Source organism: Puntigrus tetrazona, chromosome 5, assembly GCF_018831695.1.
Source record: "Puntigrus tetrazona isolate hp1 chromosome 5, ASM1883169v1, whole genome shotgun sequence".
NCBI lineage: Eukaryota > Metazoa > Chordata > Actinopteri > Cypriniformes > Cyprinidae > Puntigrus > Puntigrus tetrazona.
Genome location: NC_056703.1, coordinates 9,294,196 through 9,316,560, shown reverse-complemented (window position 1 = coordinate 9,316,560; position 22,365 = coordinate 9,294,196). Strand labels below are relative to the sequence as shown.

General features: G+C 36.9%; 1 protein-coding gene across 2 annotated transcripts; it reads right to left on the bottom strand.

Moving 5' to 3' along the window:
* Positions 1 to 19: 19 nt before the first annotated feature.
* slc4a5a (solute carrier family 4 member 5a) lies at positions 20 to 21,365 on the bottom strand. Of its 2 annotated transcripts, none has more exons than XM_043240186.1 (25): positions 21,227 to 21,365; positions 19,821 to 20,048; positions 17,462 to 17,594; positions 16,485 to 16,645; positions 16,145 to 16,297; positions 15,474 to 15,569; positions 15,192 to 15,247; positions 12,847 to 13,004; positions 12,675 to 12,762; positions 12,423 to 12,577; positions 12,218 to 12,346; positions 11,068 to 11,242; positions 10,750 to 10,883; positions 10,259 to 10,530; positions 8,653 to 8,714; positions 8,116 to 8,307; positions 6,975 to 7,088; positions 6,682 to 6,843; positions 6,425 to 6,603; positions 5,880 to 5,952; positions 5,013 to 5,081; positions 3,708 to 3,881; positions 2,713 to 2,883; positions 2,405 to 2,460; positions 20 to 963 (listed from the first exon to the last, which is right to left on the bottom strand). In XM_043240186.1, exons 1-25 carry the CDS (start codon positions 21,279 to 21,281, stop codon positions 783 to 785), a joined length of 3,426 nt encoding a protein of 1,141 aa, XP_043096121.1. In that variant the 5' UTR covers positions 21,282 to 21,365; the 3' UTR covers positions 20 to 782. The 2 variants fall into 2 exon arrangements, with proteins under 2 accessions (XP_043096121.1, XP_043096120.1); XM_043240185.1 differs by having other exon boundaries at positions 8,653 to 8,687.
* Positions 21,366 to 22,365: the final 1,000 nt, after the last annotated feature.

The window sequence follows — 22,365 nt, the reverse complement described above, 5'->3', positions numbered from 1 at the left end:
TTAAATCTCATGTCGGCCATTATCCGTCATTTGCAACCTTTCCATTTACACACATTCATATACAGAAAAAAAAATCCCACATACACTGAACACAAGTCACATAAGATTTCTGAAACTTAAGGAAACCAAATGTAAGGCCAAAACCTCTTTCATTTGTTATTTCAAGGCTTGTATTTTTGGTTGTTTCTTTTCCCCGGCTTTTTGAGATTTTTGAGTGATGTAGGCAGGAAAAGAAAGGGAAAGGAAGGAAAAGCATGACTGTTTGGAGAAAGGCAACACTACTAGAACCAGAGGTAGCAGTTATAGAGGAAAACAATATCTGAATTGTTTATCCCTGTCACCATAATATAAAAAGGTGTAATGTAAAGTTGATCTAGGATCCTAAACTGAAATTTCATGAGGTACTTTGCACTGCGTAAATATAAACAGATTTTGTCTAAAATATAGTCTCATTTGTAGTAAGAAAATAGTCTTTCTGCCTTCCCATTATCTCAGTGTTATATTGTTTCCAATTGCCTGCATTTTCTGCTGTTTTGGCATTTAAAATAAGAAGCAAAAATGATTGCTCAATGCATCCATTGCATAAATTATGCATTTCGGCTCAATGTTTGCCCTTCGTAATTCAACCTCTGACTTCTTATGCCACGTCACAGTTATGCGTACCCATAAAGTGCTGTCTGATCCATAAGTGAACATAAACTTGTGTATTAGCCACACAGGATCTTCAAAGAAGCTGAGAAGGAGCATGCAATGTTCCACACTGCAGAACTGGAGAACCAACATTATAGCGTCGTTTCGCTGCTCATGTCCCTGTGATCTCTGTGTCTGCCTCTAGGGTTAATATCTGTGTCGTCATAGTCCGACTCCATCTCAATCTTCACCTGGGGCACGGGGCAGGACATCCCTCTGGTCATTGGCATCGCCGGGGATGATGGACAGGAGATCTTCAGGTGCAGAGTAATGCTGTGGAATGGCAACTTCCAGTTACAAGAGTGAGGAGGAGTAAGAGGAGCGGGCTATGACAGGAAGGAGGAACAGCTGAGGAGCAGTCTGTATTAAGATGTTAGTTGCAGGTGACTGCACAAGTGTTCCAGGGGAAAGATTTGGGATCAGGACACCCAAAGCAGGAAGAAGGCTCAGTATGCTTGTCCTAGATTAAGGAAATAACTGAAGTGTTTAAATGCAATAAAGATTAGGGCTACTTTGGTAAACCTTAACAACAAGATTGGACATTAAAATTAGTTAATGCATTAGGAATCGAGAAATAATTTTGGTTCTTGGTTAAATGTTCATTTGTAGATCAAACATTTATAACATATTTTACATTCCTGTTAAAAAGATCATCAACAGGAATGTATTAAAAATGATTTATGAATTATTTAAATGACTTATTAGCTTATTTAAATATGAAACGGTTTTGTGGATAATTTTTCATTATTATGTTATAAACAGAAAATTAAAAGTTAAAAAAACTAATGTTAATAAATTGGACCTTTGTTAAAGTGAACACTTCATCCAAACCATGCCCCCTGAACAGCAATGCAGACATGAAACCCAGCAGATTTTACATAATTTCTACATCAGAATAATACAGAGGCACACATTTGGATAAATATGGGTTGTGAATATAGTGTGAGAGGAACCAGGCTGAGGGGGAAAAAAACGAGTTATTCTGTATAAGCACTCTTATTGGAACCTCAGTTATACGGGAAAAGAAACAACCAAAAATCCTTAAAAGAACTAATATGCATGTTGCATTATGCTCTTTATAGCTATTAAAATGTTTTTTTTTTGAACGCTTGCAAAAATATAAATTCAAATATAAACTGTTCTCACTGGCATCTTTCCCAGTATTTATATAAACAGAAACTGTACCCACATCTAATTATGGAAGTTTGATCATTATTATTTATGCGTGTTGTTTCTTTAGGTGTGAAAATGTAGGCAAAAGAAATAATACATGAATGACACAATAAAACACACATGTTCTATAATAGCATGCAGAGTAAAATACTGGTGGTTGCATGGAAAAAATCTATCTGCATTGCTTCAAAGCGCATGGCAAGGGCAATGAAAAAATAGCAAAAAGTTATATACAAGGTCTTGCATGACTTAGCAAGGTCTTAGCAGTTATACGATGAATATTCTGAGCTGTCTCTCTACTATCATCCATTTGTCATCTATTTCTACTGGATGAATGCAATCTTTAGTGTAATTAAATGTAAAGGAGGTGCGTATTTAAGAGGAAATGCGCTGATATTAAAAAAATAAAAATAAAACAAATGAATAAAGGCGGTATCAGTAGTAGTAACTGCCTGGTTGGCATCGTGCCGCCCACTCTGAGTTGGAGTCTGGCGCCTGTAAGAGGTCACGGTAGGGAACATGTAGTTTGAGCACACAGTACCTGCGATCCAAGTCCGCATCACTGGGGGAGCAGTTTGTATAGGGGTTATACTTGTCCTGTGGGCCAAAGAACAGATGAAGATTAGTTTATGTGTCATGTTTGTCTTTGAGGCTTTATTGGTATAATGATGAAGCTCTTCTCCACCAGAAGGTGGCACCAGTGAAACGCAATACAACACAGCGCGGAAGTCATCACTGATTTAAATACATCATTTTTATGTGAACATAAATCAAACGAAACTTCTCTTATTTAAATCCCATGAGCCTGCATGTTTTTTTTTTGAGTAGTTGAGCTACTAAAACACTTACTTCTTCAGTGTCATCCCCTCCTTTGCCTTTCTTTTTGTCCTTCTTGGTGTTCTTCTTTTCATCCTCCTTTTTCTTCTTTTCCTTCTCAGGCAGGATATCATCCAGCCATGCCAGATCATGTTGAGAGAAGACCATGTCCAACAGCTTTCGTACCACCATGAGACCAAGAATCTAAGGAATCGAGGGAGGAAAAACTTTTTTTTTTGTATGTTTGACACATTCTTAAGAACCTAAAAGGAATAGCTCCCCCCAAAAATACATAATATACTCACCTCCATATCATTCTAGATGTATATGACTTTCTTCTTTCAGACGGTGAAAGTATTATTATTTTTTATTTATTTATCCTGGCTCCAGCTTGGTAATGCTGGTGGATGGTGGCCGTGATTTTGAAGCTACGTAAATCAGAAATATCCGCAAGTACTGAGATATACTACTATACTATACTATACATCTTACGTCAAGTCAGAAACCAGCGATGGTTATCATTTTAAAAATAGAATTATTTCAAACCCATCAATCTGCTTCAGAAGACATGTGATAACCCCCCAGAGGCGTATAGGTTACTTTTACGATGCATATATGCAGATATATCTGATTTATGGAGCATCAAAATTATGGCCACCATCCACCAGCATTACCAAGCTTGGAAGAGTCAGGATAATTTCTTTTTTTAAACTCCAACTGTGTTCGTTCGAAAGAAGAAAGTCATATGCACCTAGGATGGCTTCGGGGTGAATAGATTATGAGGTAATTTTCATTTTTGGGTGAGCTATTCCTCTGTGAAATGAATTACGTACTAAATTACAGACCACTGGTTCATTTGAATTTAACAAGATGGCCTCTTCACAGCATGATTTAAGTATAAATTACAATCATACAAAGTACTGAAGTGCACGGATACATTACTAAATTGAGAAAGCTTTATGGAAACTAATGTAGTTTTTACTCATGGCATACATTGGTGTTCTTTGTGTGGCAAAATGTTATCATACCATGACTGGGAAGATGATAGCGAGGAATGTAGATTTGAGGATCCAGAGAACAGCTAAGCAAATAATCTGCACCAGTGTGAACAGGTGGACTCTTCTCAGCGGTACGTGACGCAGGTATGAAAAATCTGGCTGGTGTTTTGCTGGCATCATAATCAGCTTGATCCTATCCCAGAACTATAAAACACAGAATGTTTGATTACATACGAAGCGGACGAAACCAAAGAATCTGTCATTATTTACTCGCTCTCATATCATTTCAAACCAGAACGGCTCTTTCCATTTAATAAAAATTGAATGATGACCATAGGACATTAATCATAAAACCTCTTTGATAATTAAGCCGATTCATTTTTGTAAAGTGTAACAATCTGATCTGAATAAATGGATTCACTTTACAAAACGGTTCAATCAGAACGTTTCAAGCTCATGATATGAATAAAATGATTCACTTTACAAAATGCTTTGATAGTAATGATTCGATCTGAATGATTTATTCACAAATCAGATTGATCTGGTTCATGACTGTGATCAGATCTGGTTGCAGTTCATTTGGAGGGAGGATTGTCAGTGAATAACAATGCCATTGATCTTTTCCTCACACAAGACTATGAGAAATGTAGCATAATATAGATTTTTCATAATGCTATAATGAAGCTTGAAAGCAAGAAAAGCATACAGGTTGATGAAATGACTTAAACATTGTCGGCTTCTATTTTAGTGCATACTTTTATCTCACTTACATTTAGATCATAAAAATACATCCCAAAGCTTCACAAGAGAGCACACTGCTATTTAGAGTCAATCTCAGCTTTTAGGCATTTAGCCTCAAAGCAGCATGAACCTAAATGCATTTGTATTCATTCAGTATATTGCAAAGGTCTCCGCTTGAGGTCCATCATTTTGCTTTTGTCCTCCTTTTGTTCTCTAACTGACATTAAACTAGACTACTAGAGCACAGCAAAGCAGCACCTGGTCACTGCCAAGCTACACAAGAGGGTGGATTCTTACTGCAGTCTGACAGCCTCATCAAAATGCAGCTCAAAATTGCTTCAGTAAACCCAGCCAGCCTGCAAATATCCATTCCCACAACACCCCACTCTTCTATCCCTGCAGTGTCACAGTGTGGAGAAATCACTCATTTCTAATCGCTAAACACAGTTGTAGCGTGCATGCAAATGAGTGTTACACTCTTATGCAAAGTGCAGGTTGTGAAAGTTTGGTATGATATTAAAACAGGAATGTCAAAAACAATAAACGGTTTTAAACAGTTTGGTTGGGAAAAGGTTAGATCCCTAAGGCACTTACTTGGATGCCACTAAGAGAAGCAACACCCATGTAGAGGAAGACTCCATACAAGACCGGCATAGGAATGAACTAAAAACAAAAAAACATGGCAAAACCAGTTACACTTCAAGTCAACATGAATGAATAGCTAAGTCTATTCAATCTATTTATAAACATGAGCTCATATTCACAGTCTTCATTCTGGTAAATAACACTGGCTTTTCACCATATAGTTGATTTACAGACGGCTAAAACATATCCTTTTTCAGATTCATCATCAGATTATTTCTGATTTTCAGAAAAACTGCAAGTGCTGATGTATTGTCCTTTAATTTTAAGAAATTAGTGTGCTTACATGCTCATTTACCTTCAAAGAAAAAAGTGGTTGGTTTGGTAAGGTATTCTAAGAATGTTTGACATTAAAAAAAATCAACTACATTTAAAAACCAATGAACATAAATAATACAAAAGGCTTAAAGTGTGATTGCATTATTGCATCTGACCAGTTAAAGATTACTTTCACGGTACTATATTCTTTTGAACTCTTTCAGAAATGTATTTAGCAACTACATAAACATGCACAAGTTTTGTGTCGGTAAGATTTAAAAAAAAAAAAAAAAAAAAAAAAAAAAAGGAAAGTTTGATACTTTTATTTAGCATAAAGATGGATTATACTGACAAGTGGCCAACATTTATTACAAAGGATTTAAAATAAGACCCTGATTAGAAGACTTTGAATGTTTTTACCCATTTGAAATAGTGCAGCTATTGCGGAGTAGATCACACAGACATCATCAAAGAACAGTTTTTATGATAATAATTGCTAATCTACCCTTGATAATAGGTCAGAGTCTGTATTAATTATCTCTGTGATTTCAACAAGCTCACCTGCAGGATGGGGGCCAAGAAGATAGACACTCCTGTCAGCACAAAGACCAGGATTCCCGTCAGTCTTTGTTCTCTGTAATTAAAAGAGAAGCAATAAGAGTGAGAGAAGAGAAAACAGAAAAATACGCTGAGTGGAGAACTGCACAGCCAGGATTCTACTTCACTATACTGAATAAGTGGCAACACATGGTCATATGTATTAGTTTTATTTATTTATTTTTCTTTAAATGCCTGATTTACACCAAACACAGTACATAAATGTGTTTATTTCAGCATCTGAACTGTATCCAGATGATCTATAACTACATTTTGAGGTTTGGCATGTGTTCCATGTAGATTAATTTTTAATTCAGATATAAATGCGGTCCGCCTCCGCACTTAAATTAGTTTTTACGACAATCGTGACTGCAATATCTCTTAATAGCCCACTCTCAATAACCGTTTTATAATGCGCAGCTATCAAAGGAGAGACCTGCGACTGCACAGAGCCAGTGAGAAACGATTTCAGCGAAAGAGCACAAACAAGTTTTCTATGACTGCCTCACCTCACACCTAGAAACTGTGGCTGTTCCCCTGGAGCACTAGACTCACTCTCCATCTTCAGTGAGTCGATGTGAGCGATGGAAATGACAGTGGCCGCCACATACCACGGCAGGCCCAAAAACGAGCAGGCCACCATCAGAAAGCCCACCCACAACAGATCCAGGTGATACCCACAACCTTTCTGTAGCAAACAGAGCAAGAGTGTGAGCAGGTCAATACGAAAAAATGAAAAAATCTAATCTGCTCATTCCGTGGATACCTTTAACTTATTTTCCTTGCGGTTGACGATGACAGCGCTGATCTGCTGATCCATGAAGATGAGGATGGTGACGAGGAGCGCCGGGACGGAGCTGGCCAGGTAAACCCACCACGGATTCTTTCCGAATGGCATCACAAACCAACCTCTGTCAGGACGTGTGGGCTACGTGATTGGAAAAGGAAAAAAAAAACAATACAATACAACACCGAGGTAAAGCAAAGAAGCTTCTTTATTGAAAAGTCACAAAATACGAGATCAGGTTTTTTTTCTCGTTAAACTTCATTTACGCTCACCTTGAAGTCTGTAGGCACAATGAGTTTGGGTGTTTGCAAACCTATTAGCATGTCCAGCCCCACAAACGTCATGATGGACATGAAGATGGAGAAGTCACTAATCAACTTCCTTAGCTAAACAGAAAAAAAAACAAAAAAACATATAGCTGCAGAAATAGAGCACAATGTTGTTGAAGAGCTATGTATAATACACAGAGGCTGCAAACAGTTTTGAATGCAAAAATGAATGTCAAAACAAGATCACCGGAAAGTTTTTATTTACATATTTATTCATTCTTTGCAGGCACTGAAACTCTGACACAAGTGACACAATTTCTGGGTGACTACAGAGAATAGCCTCACAGACTTCACTTTCAAACACATAAAATTTATTCGCATGCATGCAATACAGTATCTGTGAGGAACAGTCAGTTTTAATACTGCATGATCTTGCTTTACTTGGTAATTCTTGAATATATAATTTAGTAATCACTACGAAGTTTAGAGAGAGCCAGCCAAATATGTCAAGTGTCCTGTTGAAGAATATAAAATATGAAACAGTCACTTTGTACTCAAAGTCTCATATGATCAAAAAGGATGTATTTTTTATATAATTGAAAATATAATAAAAAATAGTGCTTCATACAGTACAGATTGTATCAAAGAAGCTTTACAGGAACAGAAAGATGCAGAGATAAATTCTGCAAAATAAAAAAATAAACCCGCTTGCAAAAAAAATCTAACAAGCTTGCACTTTTCTGCATTTAGCTTAAACCTTGTTATCATTTCGGACGTGTCCTGTCCTCTTCAAGGTTGCTTTATATATTTATATACAAGCGTTATATATATATATCATAATACTCCAGTCTTCAGTGTCACATTTAAAATGTGTCATATATCAAAACGTGTACAGCATAAATATATGCTTTAAATAAATATGAATATAAAATGTTCCACATGCATGATCTTACTAATGTGACCTTGTTTACTTTTAATGAGTCTCCAGGTATAAAGCTCCTATGAATACATATAAGACTTTCCAATACTGATCTTACCGAATCTCATCAGCTACTAACAAGGTTGAAGTCAAAGACAGAAAAGTGCAAGTGTTTCTGCATGAGTTTGATAAGGAACAGTCAAAAAGAAACTTCACTAGTCTTACCTTTGTGGGAAAGTAGCGACTGAATTTAAACTTCTTTAGAGTGACGGTCATAGTGTAGGTCCCAAAGAACAAAATGAAGGACATGAGAGCAAGATCTGGAACAAACTTGCAGGATTTTCCCACCAGTGAGCCTCCGTACTTCACACACTCCTTCTTACTTAGCTGAGTCCAGTCAAGAGCTGTTACATTCAACTGAGAAGATGGGACAAACACACAGAAAAAGGTAGAAGTCAGGGACAGGAGGGAGGAATGTAGACAGGGCAAAAGATGGAAGAGTTGGCAAAGAAAGAGAAAAAAAGAGAATAAAACAGGACAGGGCCAAAAATATACAGCAATACAGCATAACCAAATAAGTAATACTGGATTTACGCCAGATTGTTTTTTTTTTTTCATAATGATATAAAATAAAAACACAAAGTGTCATTGTGGGTAATTAAATCGCTGATAGTTAGTGCAAACAGTGCATTCAAAAGCTGTAATCTATTCTGAGCTCATGCTAACACAGATGTGAGTGAGGTGAAGACATTAGGCACTTACACCAAAGAGAGCAGAGGAATTATCTGGCACTGGGACTACAACATCGAAGATCATTGGTGCCACTGAACAAACAGAGAGAGGGAGAATCAGAGAGGAAAATGAGCAGAACAAATGGAAATCTGAATAATACTTTGTTAGAAAGGATTTATCCAGGATCAAAGCCAGCTTTGGCAATCGTAAATGACTGCAGGTGTAGTAGCTCCACTGAAATGTTCATTTGGTTTTTGAAACATGATCCAGAATGCCTAAAATACTTTCAAAACACCTCGTTGCTACTTTACATTCACAGCTGCAAGCCATGTAACTAAGTACAAACTAATTAAAAAAAACATGCCATTTGTCTGATTTTAACTCATTCTTAATGAAAAGTACTTACATCAATCGGAGGCCACGTTTGGGGTTTGCAGCAAAAACAAACATAACACAAATAAGTTACAGTAATCACATGCACTCAGCCAGTTCCCTTCAAACACCCAAAGGAACTCGATTTAATCAAGAAATTACTATTGGACATGTTAATTTATGCATAAGTGCAGTGACTCCAAAGTGAAATGTGCTCTGTTACACTGTACAATAAGCTCTGATTGTAATAGTTATTAAGTTAATGATGACTCATTCATTTACAACATATTCATCTAGATTCATGTTTATTTTATGGTTTATACGACAAAGTAATTTCTTATGCTCACGAAGGCTGCATTTATTTGTTTTAAAATACAGCAACATTGTAAAATGCTGAAATATTACAATTGAAAATAATTAATCATTTTAAATTGGAAAATTAAAACTAAGCAAAACCTAAACGAGTCACTTGGGATACAAAACATCTGCTTTTACAATAAATGTATAAATCCAAATTGGATTAACATTATATAACCGTAAGTATTTACAACATACAGACAAATATTCGTTTGAACAAAATCAACATTAAAAAAATGATAGAAAATTAACTAAATCAAACTAATTGCACCTTGTTGTAGTCATTACTATTTATTCTTAGTATGTCAATGTTGACACACTAAATTAATGCAAATTTGCTCTACATTACATCTAATTGACCCTTTGCAAAGACTCCTTAGTTACTGTGGCTACATCTAACACGCCATGGCGATCTCACACCACACCTCATGCTCTCACATGGTAAAAAATACAACGTGAAGAGGAAAGAGGAAACTGACAACACGCCAACGGACAGTCTTAGCTTTCAAATTTGAGCAAACATCCAATCATTTGGTATTTCTGAAAAGCCCTGAATGTGCGCTGTACAGGACATCCACACTTATAAACGGTGACCTTTATAGTCTAAGAACAATTCACTAAAATATATTGTCCTCATATGAGGATGCATGAACATGCATAAACATGAATGATCATCAGAAGGTATCTTGTTTCAAATGTGGAAAGATGTCAATGCACATCTTGTCATGTCCAAGTCCCCAGATGTTAATCTGCTCTCCAGTCTGCTTTGCATGTTGGACAAATATTGCAGATTCAAGGTTATGATTGGTCAAAGCACCTATCAATCATGCTCTCTGCGAAGGGTCAATTATTTCTCCGCAATTTCGGACTGCTTTTCTGACATTCACTGTGCCAAGAATGGACTTACTCGGGTCTGGCGCCAAGCACTCGCACTTGTAGGCCGTAACGTAGTCTGGTTTGAAGTCGGTGTTGATGGGATAGTATTTGAAGGCTCCCACCATTTTCTTGATGGCATCAGAGATGAAGATGAAGGAAATGAGGCTAGAAAAGCCTTCCTCTGTGAAGCGCGTCATGTACTTTATGATGTAGCTGGCGTCCGTTGCGACCAGGAACAAGCACTGTGCGCAGGAGTGCATTCCGATCCACAGTCGAAGCTCCATGTAATCAATCCCATTATTTCTGAGGAAAAGAAAGTTTAAAGAAACAATAAAGAGAGATCAATTCAAGAGCAGTGCACACTAGAGAGCAAGAGAGAAGTCGCTTATTTGCATCAGTTGAAGAGAGATGATTTACGAGGATCTTTTAAGGGTCGATGAAAGTGAGCAATCAAGGCTGTACTGAATTGTCCTCAATAATACACTGTGACTTATGTTGAATTGGTGCAGATGGCTTTCTCACTTGCTGAATTCATAAAGCAGTTTCTCAAAGATGAGGATGGGGCCCGTTGAGCTGAGAATAATGAGGGGTTGACCGCTAAACAAGCAGAATACCGTTCCTGCTAGAGCGGTGCCCAAAAAACTCTCCATCACACCCTAACAGAGTTAAACAGGGTGAGAGACAAGGAAACAAGGTGAGAAAGAGAGGGAGAAAAAAGATGACGGCTATAGATGAAGCTAGGTCACAAGCGTGCTTGTAAAATACTCTAGAAGAGAGGATGACATGCAACTTTAAACAAACTGTCATGTTCTGTGTCAAGTAGAAAAGTGTGTGCTGTACCTGGTAATTGTCTGTGGCATCCCCTAGAAGGCCCCCAAAGGTGATTGCATTGGTAATGCAGCCCAGGTAGATGAAGAGCACCGCAGAGATGGACTGAATGTGGAAGCCTTCATAAAAGTCACTCGGGTACCAGGGGAGCTTCCTCTTGATGTCAAGTATAAGGCCGCCACAGAACCTGTCCCGTAAACACAGATGTTTAATCCATTATTCAACAGGGACCTGTCCTCTTTAGCTTGTATTAGACAGACAGACAGAGGTGAGCTGTATCTTGATTATTAGCTCATAGTACTGGCACCCATTTGCTATCTCTGAGTCCTCACAACCCCTCTAGCGCAAGTGCCAAAAAGTGCATTACATTTTCCTTTTTGACATATTGATCAAGATATGAACTCTCCTTAACCTCAGAGCTTTGAGGTATCTTTCAATTATTTGCAAAGACAGATAAGACAAGAACACTTAGAGCTCCTAGAGCTCAAGCTATAACTAAAAGTTAGGTTTAGGTTTTTTGTTCAAATTTATAACTGAATTGTTTTAGAGATTCTGCAAGGTCATAGTACAAGAACACCAGGTTCTAAAGCACAGCAGTGTTGGGGAGTAACTAGTCACAAGTGATGAAATTAGGACGTTTAATGACAAAATATAAATGTAACTGTAATCTTGTGAACCGTAAATTGCATTGACTGCTCTAAAATATGAAATACCAATTTATGTTTCATGAGTTTTGGACATAGAATAGGACAGGCTTATTAGATAACTGTTTTATTTCCTAGTTAGGTTTATGTATATGCTTTATTTTTCAAGGCATTGCTAGATGACTGATTTCAAAAACAGTTTCCACAGTAACCTTCCCAACACTGAAGAATCTGCAGTTAAATGCTCATTCTTGTTTAGAAATTGTAGCTAGCATTTAAATACATTTTTAATTTTAATTAAACTTTGAATTTTGAATTGAAGTGGCAAACAGGATCCAGAATTGCTATTCAAATTTTTATGTAAAAAAGTGGATTTAAAATAAATTGAAATCAAGTTTGCTAAGAAAATGTAAAATTTTTTTACATTTTAAAAATTGGAATAAATAATAATAATAATTGTAGTTTGTAGGCCTGATTTAACATTAAGCATAGAATGATGGATGGATGGATAGCCTCACCTCCCCGTATACGCCAACTCTTCACCAAGCTCGTGTGGAACAGGCATTTCCTCATCCTCGCTAACAGGCCCTCCGCCACCTGCTGTCCCATTCATCTGACCCAGCTCATTGAGGGAAAACACAGACTTCCTTCTCACAGAAACAAAGACAAATGTTGGGATATGTGAGCAGAACAAAGAAAGAGCACATGAAGAATATATTTTACCTTTTGTCCGCTGAGGGAATTTTTTTGGGGGGTTCTATGCGAATTTTGGGGTCCCATTCTCCAGGTGGAAGCACAATCACCTCATCCAGAAACTCATCAATGCCAGCAATCAGATCTTCTCGGTCCCTGGCTTTATATGCTACGTCACTGAAGAGCTGTGGTTAAAATCAATCACTCTTTCATCGATTTAATGGGCAATGCTTATCTTATAAACATTATCAATTGCATAACAAACAAAAAAATCTAACTTACATCATCCACCATGAGAGTGGCAATGGCCCGTCCAATCTCATTGTAAGATTTGGCTTTGCCAGGAGGCCCAAGTAGCACAAACAAGAATCTGTCCACACATTCAAAACTCACTTTTAGTACTTTTTAAACCATTTTTATGCAGACATATTGTTTTAATGCACTAAACTGCTACCTGGTAGGCACTGGGACTTCTGTCAGACCTCCAAGAGTGGTGGCCTGAGACAGCCGGACGAAGGCAACAAAGGGTTTTTCTAAGAAGTCCACTTCTCCCACAAGAACATTTGATGCCTCTGCATCTCTAGGAATTTTTTTCATGAATTTATTCTTCAGCTGAAATCAAAGTGAACCAAGAAAAGCAAAATACAAAATTATAAGTACAAGTTAAGTCAAAATTATAGGTACAAGTCAAGTCAAGACCAATACAATAAGGCAGATGGCTTTAACCCTACCGTTCCATCACAGAACCCTCATGTTGCCATTTAATCCTTCAGTTCCACCACTGGACCATCACGTTACCTTTAACCCTTCTGTTCCATCACAGAACGCTCTTCTTTTCATGTAACCCTGTTCTATCATAGGATGCTTATGCTGTCATTTAACCCTTTTGTTTCATTATCTGAGCCTTATTATGTTATTTAACCCTTAACTGTGTGCTGCTGTGTGCTCTGTTGAAACAAAATTTCTAATTATATTAAAAATTCTGTTCTTCAATCTAAAACTGCACATTCTAACACATAAGTTGATTTACTGCTGTTTACACTCTGTGAAACTTTTCACACACATTTTTCGCGTACTACTTTAAGCTCTATTACTAAAGCGTCTGCCGCCTTTATCACTCCGAAGACAGAACAATTCCATCTGAAGCCAATGAATAAGTTGCAGTCTGGGTTTAAATTAATCTCGCTGCTTTCCTCCTGTCTCTCTGTCTCTCTGGGAAAATCGTAAAGTCCCCCGGTGTTCCAATGTTCATGTAGAAGGATTTTATCTCATCAGCACATTGTATGTCAGGCATGCGTAAAAATGGAGTTCAGAAAGGCTACCCTAGTTTATCTGGCAGACGAAGCGCAATGTGTTCCTACTTTGGCCTATTCCAAAATGCTCTGGATAACAGTTTGGAGCTCCTCCAAGCAATGCCTTTCCTATCTCTCCAAACAACTTGAAATAGTTTTAGAAGAACACCTTTTCAGGATGCGAAATTAGGTTTTCCTATATCTATAATAAGACTTGGTTTTAAATGGAGAAGTCTAGATATAAATATTCAGCTATTTTTTTAAGATTTACACTATCATTTGAATGTTGTGTGTGTGTGGATAGTAAAGCCTGATATTTTGAGCAAATTATGTTTATCTGAAAGTGTAACAATGTAAACAGGTTCTCTCTGTAAGGGGTAGGTTAAGGCTAGGGTTGGGTTATCGTTTGGTTAGTATAAAAACAGTAGAGGTCAATGGAAATTCACAGAAACAAATGTGTGTATGTGTGCATGTTTTTTAAAGAAACCACTTATGGTTACCAAGGATGCATTCATTTGATCGACAAGTAAACAGTAAAAACTGTAAGAATGTCAAATAACACTACATGTTACTGTTTTATATGTTTAGTTCAGCAATGCCAAAAAGCTGATTGTGTTGATATACAGTTTTAGGGTCAAAATCATTGTTTTAGTCCAGCTTTTTGCTTATAAAAACGTGCTGTTAGTATAAGATATTAAGCATTAATTAGATATTAGGCATTAAAATATCTTTAATATTTCTTTAGTTACAGACATGCAAACTTTGTAGTAAAAACTTGAAAAGTGCTGTTTGCCCATTTTGTTTGGTCACAACTGGCACATACTGTAAAAAAGAATTCTCAAGTAATTTTTTAATAACCCCTTTCTCTGAATCTCAGGTGAAAATTACTCTACAAAAAAGTGGGTTACTCAGTAAATATTCATCCATGACATTTCATAGTTTGGCTTTCATCACTATATCTATCTTTATATTAGCGAAATCAAAAAATTTAGCTGGCATGGAATGACCCTATAGCCTTGTACATTGTGCACCCATAGACCAAACTGAGACAGTGACACCATTTTCCAGAGGGATCAGACCACAGCTCCTGGCTATCCCTCTACATGTGAGAGCCAAGCACGAGGACCATACAGTCAGATGGCACGTTTCCCCAATGGCAGATCAATACTGACCCAGACACCAGGCCACGGCAAATCATGGCTCATCAGATCAGCAGAGCCACACATAATCACAGTGACCTATTCATAAGAACATACACTAGCATATATGCTATACTGTACTTTTTAGCACAAGCACAGTTTAGACTAAATCAGCATTAATTCAAATTAATAAATAAAAAAAAAAGTCAGTCTGGAAAACTGGTCATGCCAGCTAAAAATAGCTTCACAGCAAATACAAAAGATCCTTGCAGCTGCTGTTGTGGACTGTACAAAGGCTTTTGTGCTTTGACAAATTGTGGCTTTCTATATGTACAGATACAGACACGCTGCGAAGCCATGTGACTCACCTGGTCTGTGCTTGGTGTGTCTGCGATGTCATTCATACTCCTGCTTTGAGCATGACCTACAGACACACACGCACAAATATACACATGACACTTATAATGCAAATATTTCATCAGAATTAGTCATTAAGTCTTAGTTTACCAGCTAGCTATTTGACAACTAACTATCCGATCGTCATTCGCATTATCTTAAGCAGAATGAGCAGAGATCACCAACACGTTCTAGATGAGCAGAATTGAAAATAGAGACAAACATCACAGGATAAAAACGGTATGCAGACTCACGTAGTCGGCCATAGTTGGCTGCTTGTTTGCTTCGCAGATCTTCTGTTGAGCGGTTAAAATTTGCTCCAGCAGCAGGGGATCGGGCTGGGCTCCGAGCTATGAGAAACAAGCAACAATGCAACTTTTTTTAATGAACTATTAAGCAGACGATGTCTTTCTAATAAGCTGATGCTAATGAACTGTGTAAATGAACAGAGCAATGAAATAACCCAATGAAAGAAGGGAAATTGATTCTAAACTGAAGAAGTCTGTCATCTACTCACCCTTTTGTCACCTAAAGCCCATATCATTTTTTACAGCAATGCACAGTTCGAATTTAACAAAGGCAAAAAAATTAGATGGTGACCAAGGCGATCAAGCACCAAAAAGGACAAAAGCATTGCACAAATAGAGTAAATTCCTCTTTGTCCTTTCTTGAGCCCACTCTGCAGAACTTTATGTGTGAGTAGATAACGACCATTTTCAAATGAAATGTCATTTTGAGGAAAACAAGCAATTAGAGTGCATTATACCTGAAGATGCGCAAAAAGCATCTGCAAATTGACAACGGAATACTGCAGTGCTAAAGTTTAGTTATTGTTAGTTTATTTCTTCATTTTTCAACCTGTTGTGCACAATACGTGTAGGGATGGATGGAGAGACAGGAACCATTTTAAAGATTGAACACTCACTGCCCCCGGAGCCAGACTTGCCCAGATCAGCAAAGGAGCGATGGATGGGTTTCTTTGTCTGGTGTCTATGCTTTCTCAACAGGACGAAGCTGATTTTGTCTCTCAGCTCAGGACCGATCAACCCTTCCTCTATCTGACGTTCGATGATGTCATCTACAGGAGAGAAAAAGTTGACGTGGTTTGCTTGGGAAGTTATGCTGGTACGAGAGCGAAACATTATAATGCATGAGAAACGCTTTAGTATGCAAGACGATATGTGCTGCAAAGGTTGAGACGGTTCAGAAAACATCGGTGGCCCCCCGTTTGATGACAAGCACCCATAATAAAAAGGCCGGCTCACCGACTATCTGTGGGAGTGAATAGCCCTCCAGGTCCAGCAGCACGGTGCCCGTCTGTAGGCATGTCCGCAGTTCAAACAGGCTGTGCAGGGACAGCGTGGAAACGTGGGGCTTGCTCCATCTCTCCCCACCTTCCTCGACCTTTTCCTCAAACTTCACCCACCTGCAGATATGCAGCCACACATATCAAAGTTAAAGTCAAGCAGAGAAAAAGGGAACTGTACGTTTCTGATGTTGATGCTGTTTATTTTAAGGTGAAATGGTGAAATTTCTGTTTTAGTTTACTCCTATTATCCACAAGGCAAATGTATACATTTTGTATTAAGATAAATTAGAAATGAAAATTTGCTTTGTTCTGCTAATATAAATCACTGGCCCAAATCAAAGGTGAGGATCTATGCGCTACAAAGGCAACAAATGATAGTACAAAATAATGGTTATTTCTAAACAAATTAATTTGTTTGTGAAAAATATAACATAAGGGGTTATTGTGTTGCTGGTTAGCATGTCCCTGTTGTTATACACCATTTGGAGGCATTATATTATTAAAAATAATACATCTGTGTAGTGAAAAAAACTAAACATAAATATCACATTTTTCACTTTATGATTTATTTAGTAAGCTCAGTATATTCACTATAACTAATTATTAGTAATGTTATTATTATTTCATATTATTCAGGTTATTATTAATGTTTGCTTGTGTCAATTTTATATATTTTTTATATTTATATTAAGGTTTAAGTAGTTAATTTTTACTTGCACTTTTTAGTTTTGATTTTAGCTCTTCAACTTATTTCAGTTAGTTGCCTAGGCAACGTTTAAATTTTCGTTCATTTAGTTAAAGTTTTTGTCTAGTATTTATGTTTCGGCCTCATTTCAATTAACAGATATGTTTAAGTTACAGTAATTTTAGTTAACAATAATATTCCTGCAGAGCGATCTCTGATGCATGTTAGGGCAGTCTAATATTTTCTACCTAGCTGATTCTCTCCACTCCAGCTCGTCGCCCTCGTGCTGCAGCGTGTCCATCTCGGTGAAGAGAGTGGGTGTGGGCATGGTTTCCTCATCGTCCCCCAAAATGTAGCGCAGTCGCTCTGCTGCTGGGGACACTGTGAGGTGAACAGGAAGAGAAGTGATTGAAAACTTGCCTGTTTGCTTTTCCCTCTGTCAGATAGCGCAACGATATGGCTTTTATAAATAAAAAGTGCAGCAGTAGCACCACACGCAGTGAAAGTATGTGCCCAAAAGTTGAGAAGAAACAACAAGGACACCCGCTGGGTTTATTTGATCCGGAGTTGTGATGGCTGACTGCGCCTGGAGGTACAGCGTCGCAGAGTAAGCCATTGTTCATTAATTTTCTGTGTGAGGACTAAAAGCTGTGAGCTGTGACTGAAGTTGCACAAGAATCCACACTGTGCTTGTTTTCCTGGGCTCGTTTGAGGTAACGCCAGGAAGATTGCGGCAACGTCTGGGTCTTTCTCTTTTTTACTTGTTTTCATTTCTATGTTCTGCGCTTCTATGCTCTAGCACCTGTTAGGTACATCTTTATTTCCAACTACCGTTTGATCATCTCTGCCCGTTTCAACCTCCATCCTAATAGGCCACACACAGACCTCCAGAGGACTAAAGCTATACCTGAAGAAGACACGTGCGATGGGGTGCGTGGAAGTCAAACTTTACATGTGAGATGTGTGCTGTATGCAAAGAGAAGCGTGTTCGATTAAACACTGAGAAAAGAAAGCGACAGCTTTATTAAAAGTGCAAGAGGCTCCATGATTAGTTAAGCTGTTGACTAAATAAAATTTGAATGCCAAAATATTAAAAACTTAGCATAGATTTCAGTATATGAAAGGCTTCTTTTTAAATATTTTATTTTACTTGGAATTGCTGGGGAATGAATACTTAATATAAAAATTTTCAAGTTGTATTAGCACTTTATGGTTTATTAGCAACTTGCTTTAGTTCATTTTCTACTCAAACTATTGTGTACTGAGTATTGAGGTCTCTGCGTTCATCCCTGTAGTAACTATGTTGTGTAGACTTTTTGATCTTTAAAACTTTTATACATAACATGCCATGTTTGTAAGTGAACCACATACTTTAGCAGCATGCTAAAGATTTACAAACTGAGTGAGTATTTCAGAGCAAATTAATCAAACTCTAACCCACCACGTTAAATTTACTTATTTCTTTTGGTAACTTTACATAACATAGTTAATTAGATTTTACTTAATTGCATACCTAATTTACTTATTAAATTTTACTTTAAATATGTGTGTGCAAAATCTTGGAAAATAAAAATGCAATATTTTACTTATTGTTCTTTTTAAACAATTTAATTACTGTTGTTTTTAAGTAATAAATAAAAAATAAATTGTTATTAAAAAATTATATTTTTTTGTTTCAGGGCATTAAGTTAAATGGTGTATCTTAATAAAATGTTACAATCTTTTTTTTTAAAAAAAGTAAGCTGCTAAAAAGTTACATTACACATTAGCATCATATATACATTTTGTGTCTTGAAACAATTTTTTTTCAAACAACATTGAACAAACATTTTTTAACCATTATTTAAAATACTACAGTAATTACATCCATAGCAAATGGAACCCATATAGATAGATAGATAGATAGATAGATAGATAGATAGATAGATAGATAGATAGATAGATAGATAGATAGATAGAACTACTATATTATTATATGCATGTTGTTTTGACATAAATATGGCCCATTTTGTAGATTTATATTTATAGGCTAATATAGGATAAAAGTAACAAATGAATGTGCATTTTCTTATTTGCTTATTTCTCTGCTCTGTGCTGACTGCAAACTTTGATGCACTGCAAGTACTTTATTCTCACGCGTTTGAAGATGCATCACCATAATTGTTTTTCACGGTCTTCTATTCTTCGCTGACGGCTCTATCCTGCCCTCGGCTCAGCGTGAGATTGAGAGTGAGGGTGCGGGGTATATCCGATAAACTCAGCACAACTCCATTTCACACACACAAACAAAGAAACGTATGGAGGTGTCGCTCCCTGTCGTCCCATTGAATTTGCATTCAGATACATTTCCTTGAGCCCATCGCCTCTGAGAATATTTGAATTTAACCGTTTCCCATCTCTTGCGCCTATATGCATAGAATCCATTCTACTTGGTTTTTTTTTTTGGATCACAAGTCTGTTGAACTGCCACATTGTTACTAAAGAGGTATGTGGAAAGTTCTGTATTGGTATCACATGTATGATCATATGATGTAATACAGGACACGCTTCACAGATCGCTCATTTGAATGACTTTAAGCTCTGTTTCGGGGCTGATTGAGGACTCACTGGTTCTGTTGATGTCTGGCGGCAGACTGAGCTCTGGTTGATCCAGGCCTCCCGCCTCTAGATCGTAGCGGTCTCTGTCATCGCAATCGTAGTGTTCGTGTCTGTGATGCTCGTGTCGGAGTCTTCGTTCTGCATCTGTATCGCGACTCAACATGGACGAACGTCTCCTCCTGCGTTTCCGACGGTAACCGCGGGGCACTGGCACACCAATGTAGATAGACTGATGGTCTGTGGAAGGCAGAACACTTTTTGATAAGAAGATTAAAGACGTGTCTTGGATGTCATTGATTTTGCACAGCAATTTCATGCTCTGTAGAAAATGTTCCGCTCACTCGAGCAAACGCGGCATGATCTGGTTCAGCTATTGACACGATATCCCTCGATACCGACATTGTAGGATCGATGAACGGCCTATATTCATTTGCAATATAATCTTCAAGCTACCGGGATTTACTAAAAGAGAACATCTAGCTGTAAGCAAATACAGGCCTACCGTTTCATTTTACTCTCAACTGTTAATTAATCTAATTGCTACAGCAAAGCAGTCGGATAGACAAATTACACGGAAATAAGAGCGCACAAATATAACTTTTTTTCATCATTAATAATAAGAACAAATGTTCCTTGAGCACCAAATAAGCATATTAGAATGTGACACTGAAGACTGGAGCAACGGCTGCTGAAAATTCAGCTTTGACTTTACAGGAATAAACTATTTTAATTAATGTTTCAATATATAATAATAGAAAACGTATTTAAAATTCTAATCATATTTTGCAACATTATGGTTTTACTCCTAAAATATATAAATAAATAAAAGTACAGACCTTTTATTATTTTATGTAAGACGGAGAACACCCCCCCACCCAAGATTCATTTTAATACATCATTTTATCTTTCTCAGGGAACAATTACTTTTGTAATTTCAACTATAATTATCCCTCATCTTACTGTATGTTTTATGAGATGTAAAGTGGAGGAAGATAATTGTGAAAGTTAGAGGAAAAATATTTTTAGCTGCTGGTACAGTAATAACCTTACTAATTTGAACATTATGTGCTTTCCACAGTGTCTCCTTTTCTATCTCTTCCGTCTATATATATATATATATATATATATATATATATATATATATATATAAAAAATTTTTTTAACTGATTGGATCACTGTTTTTTTTGGGGTTATAAATTCGTGTTAGTGACATGATGGTCGTGTTAAGGCAAATGCATGCACTTTTTTCCACTTTGAAATACCGGCTTCACTGACTTTTAATATCATGTATGATTTCTATTCTTTCCCAATTAGCTCAACATACACTATGTAACTATCACCATGCGGATCACCTGATTAATCATTCAGCTGTTGTAATTTTGTGCGCCTGTGGTTTCATGCCTAAGGCTACTCACCCTCCTCCTCCTCATAACGATAACGACTGTTGCCCATGCCTCGATCATGGTCCATCCTGAGATCATTCAGAAGACACGATTAAATACTGATAAGAACGAATTAAAACAATGCGTATTTCTACAACGAGTCAAATCATCACTCCGTCTTGTTATGAGTTTTGGTCATGCACAACAGAAGGTCAGGGGGAATAACTGGCGGCTGTGGCACACACTGGGCATTGAGCTGCTTACTGAATCGCTGCCAATAACAGATCAATAGTGAAATAATTAACAAATGACCGATGGAAAGATACATAATTACACGACCAGGAGGAAAACTCATGCTGTCCAACTGCAAGGCCTTGGCTATAAAGCCACTAGAATAATTTCACAAGTTACGATTTTCATGCACACTTACATTATTGAGCACAAATTAAACATCTGCATTTTAGACGCTGAATAACTCTGATTTAATTACGAACGTAAAACTGGATTACTGCCTCAGGCTTTTACAAATATTATGGATGCAATTCAATAAATGTGCAGCAGATTTCGCGAAAACCACATTGCGTAAATTGTTTATTCTGTTAATTCCTGTCTAATTTGAAATTAAACAGATTACGCTTCAAAAACTTCTGAAATGAACACTTTTATTCAGAAAGGATCCATTAAACGAATCAAAAGTTACGGTAAATACACTTTTAAAGTCACGTAAGAATGAATTTAAATAAATGCTGTTTAAACTTTATATTTATAAAAATTCATTTAATTCATAAAAAAGTTTAACTCACTAAGCAGCACACCTCATTTGAATACAATGCTAAATAATACAATGTGTAAATCATATTACAATGATTTCTGAAGGACCGTGTGACATAGCAATGGCTGCTGAAAATAACACAGGAATAAAAAATGAGAAAAAGTTGGAGTGGAAAAAGTTATTTTGTAAATTGTAATAACATTTCACTGTATTTTTGATTTAAAAAAATGCACTGAGAATAAGTGACTTTCAAAAAACTTAAAAAAACATAAACAACCCCAATCTTTTGAATGCTATACATAAAAATGTGCACCATTAAAAGCATCGTGATCATTTATATTCACAGAGGTCATCTAATATTATAATGCAGCTAATATATTATGCATCACAATAATATTTT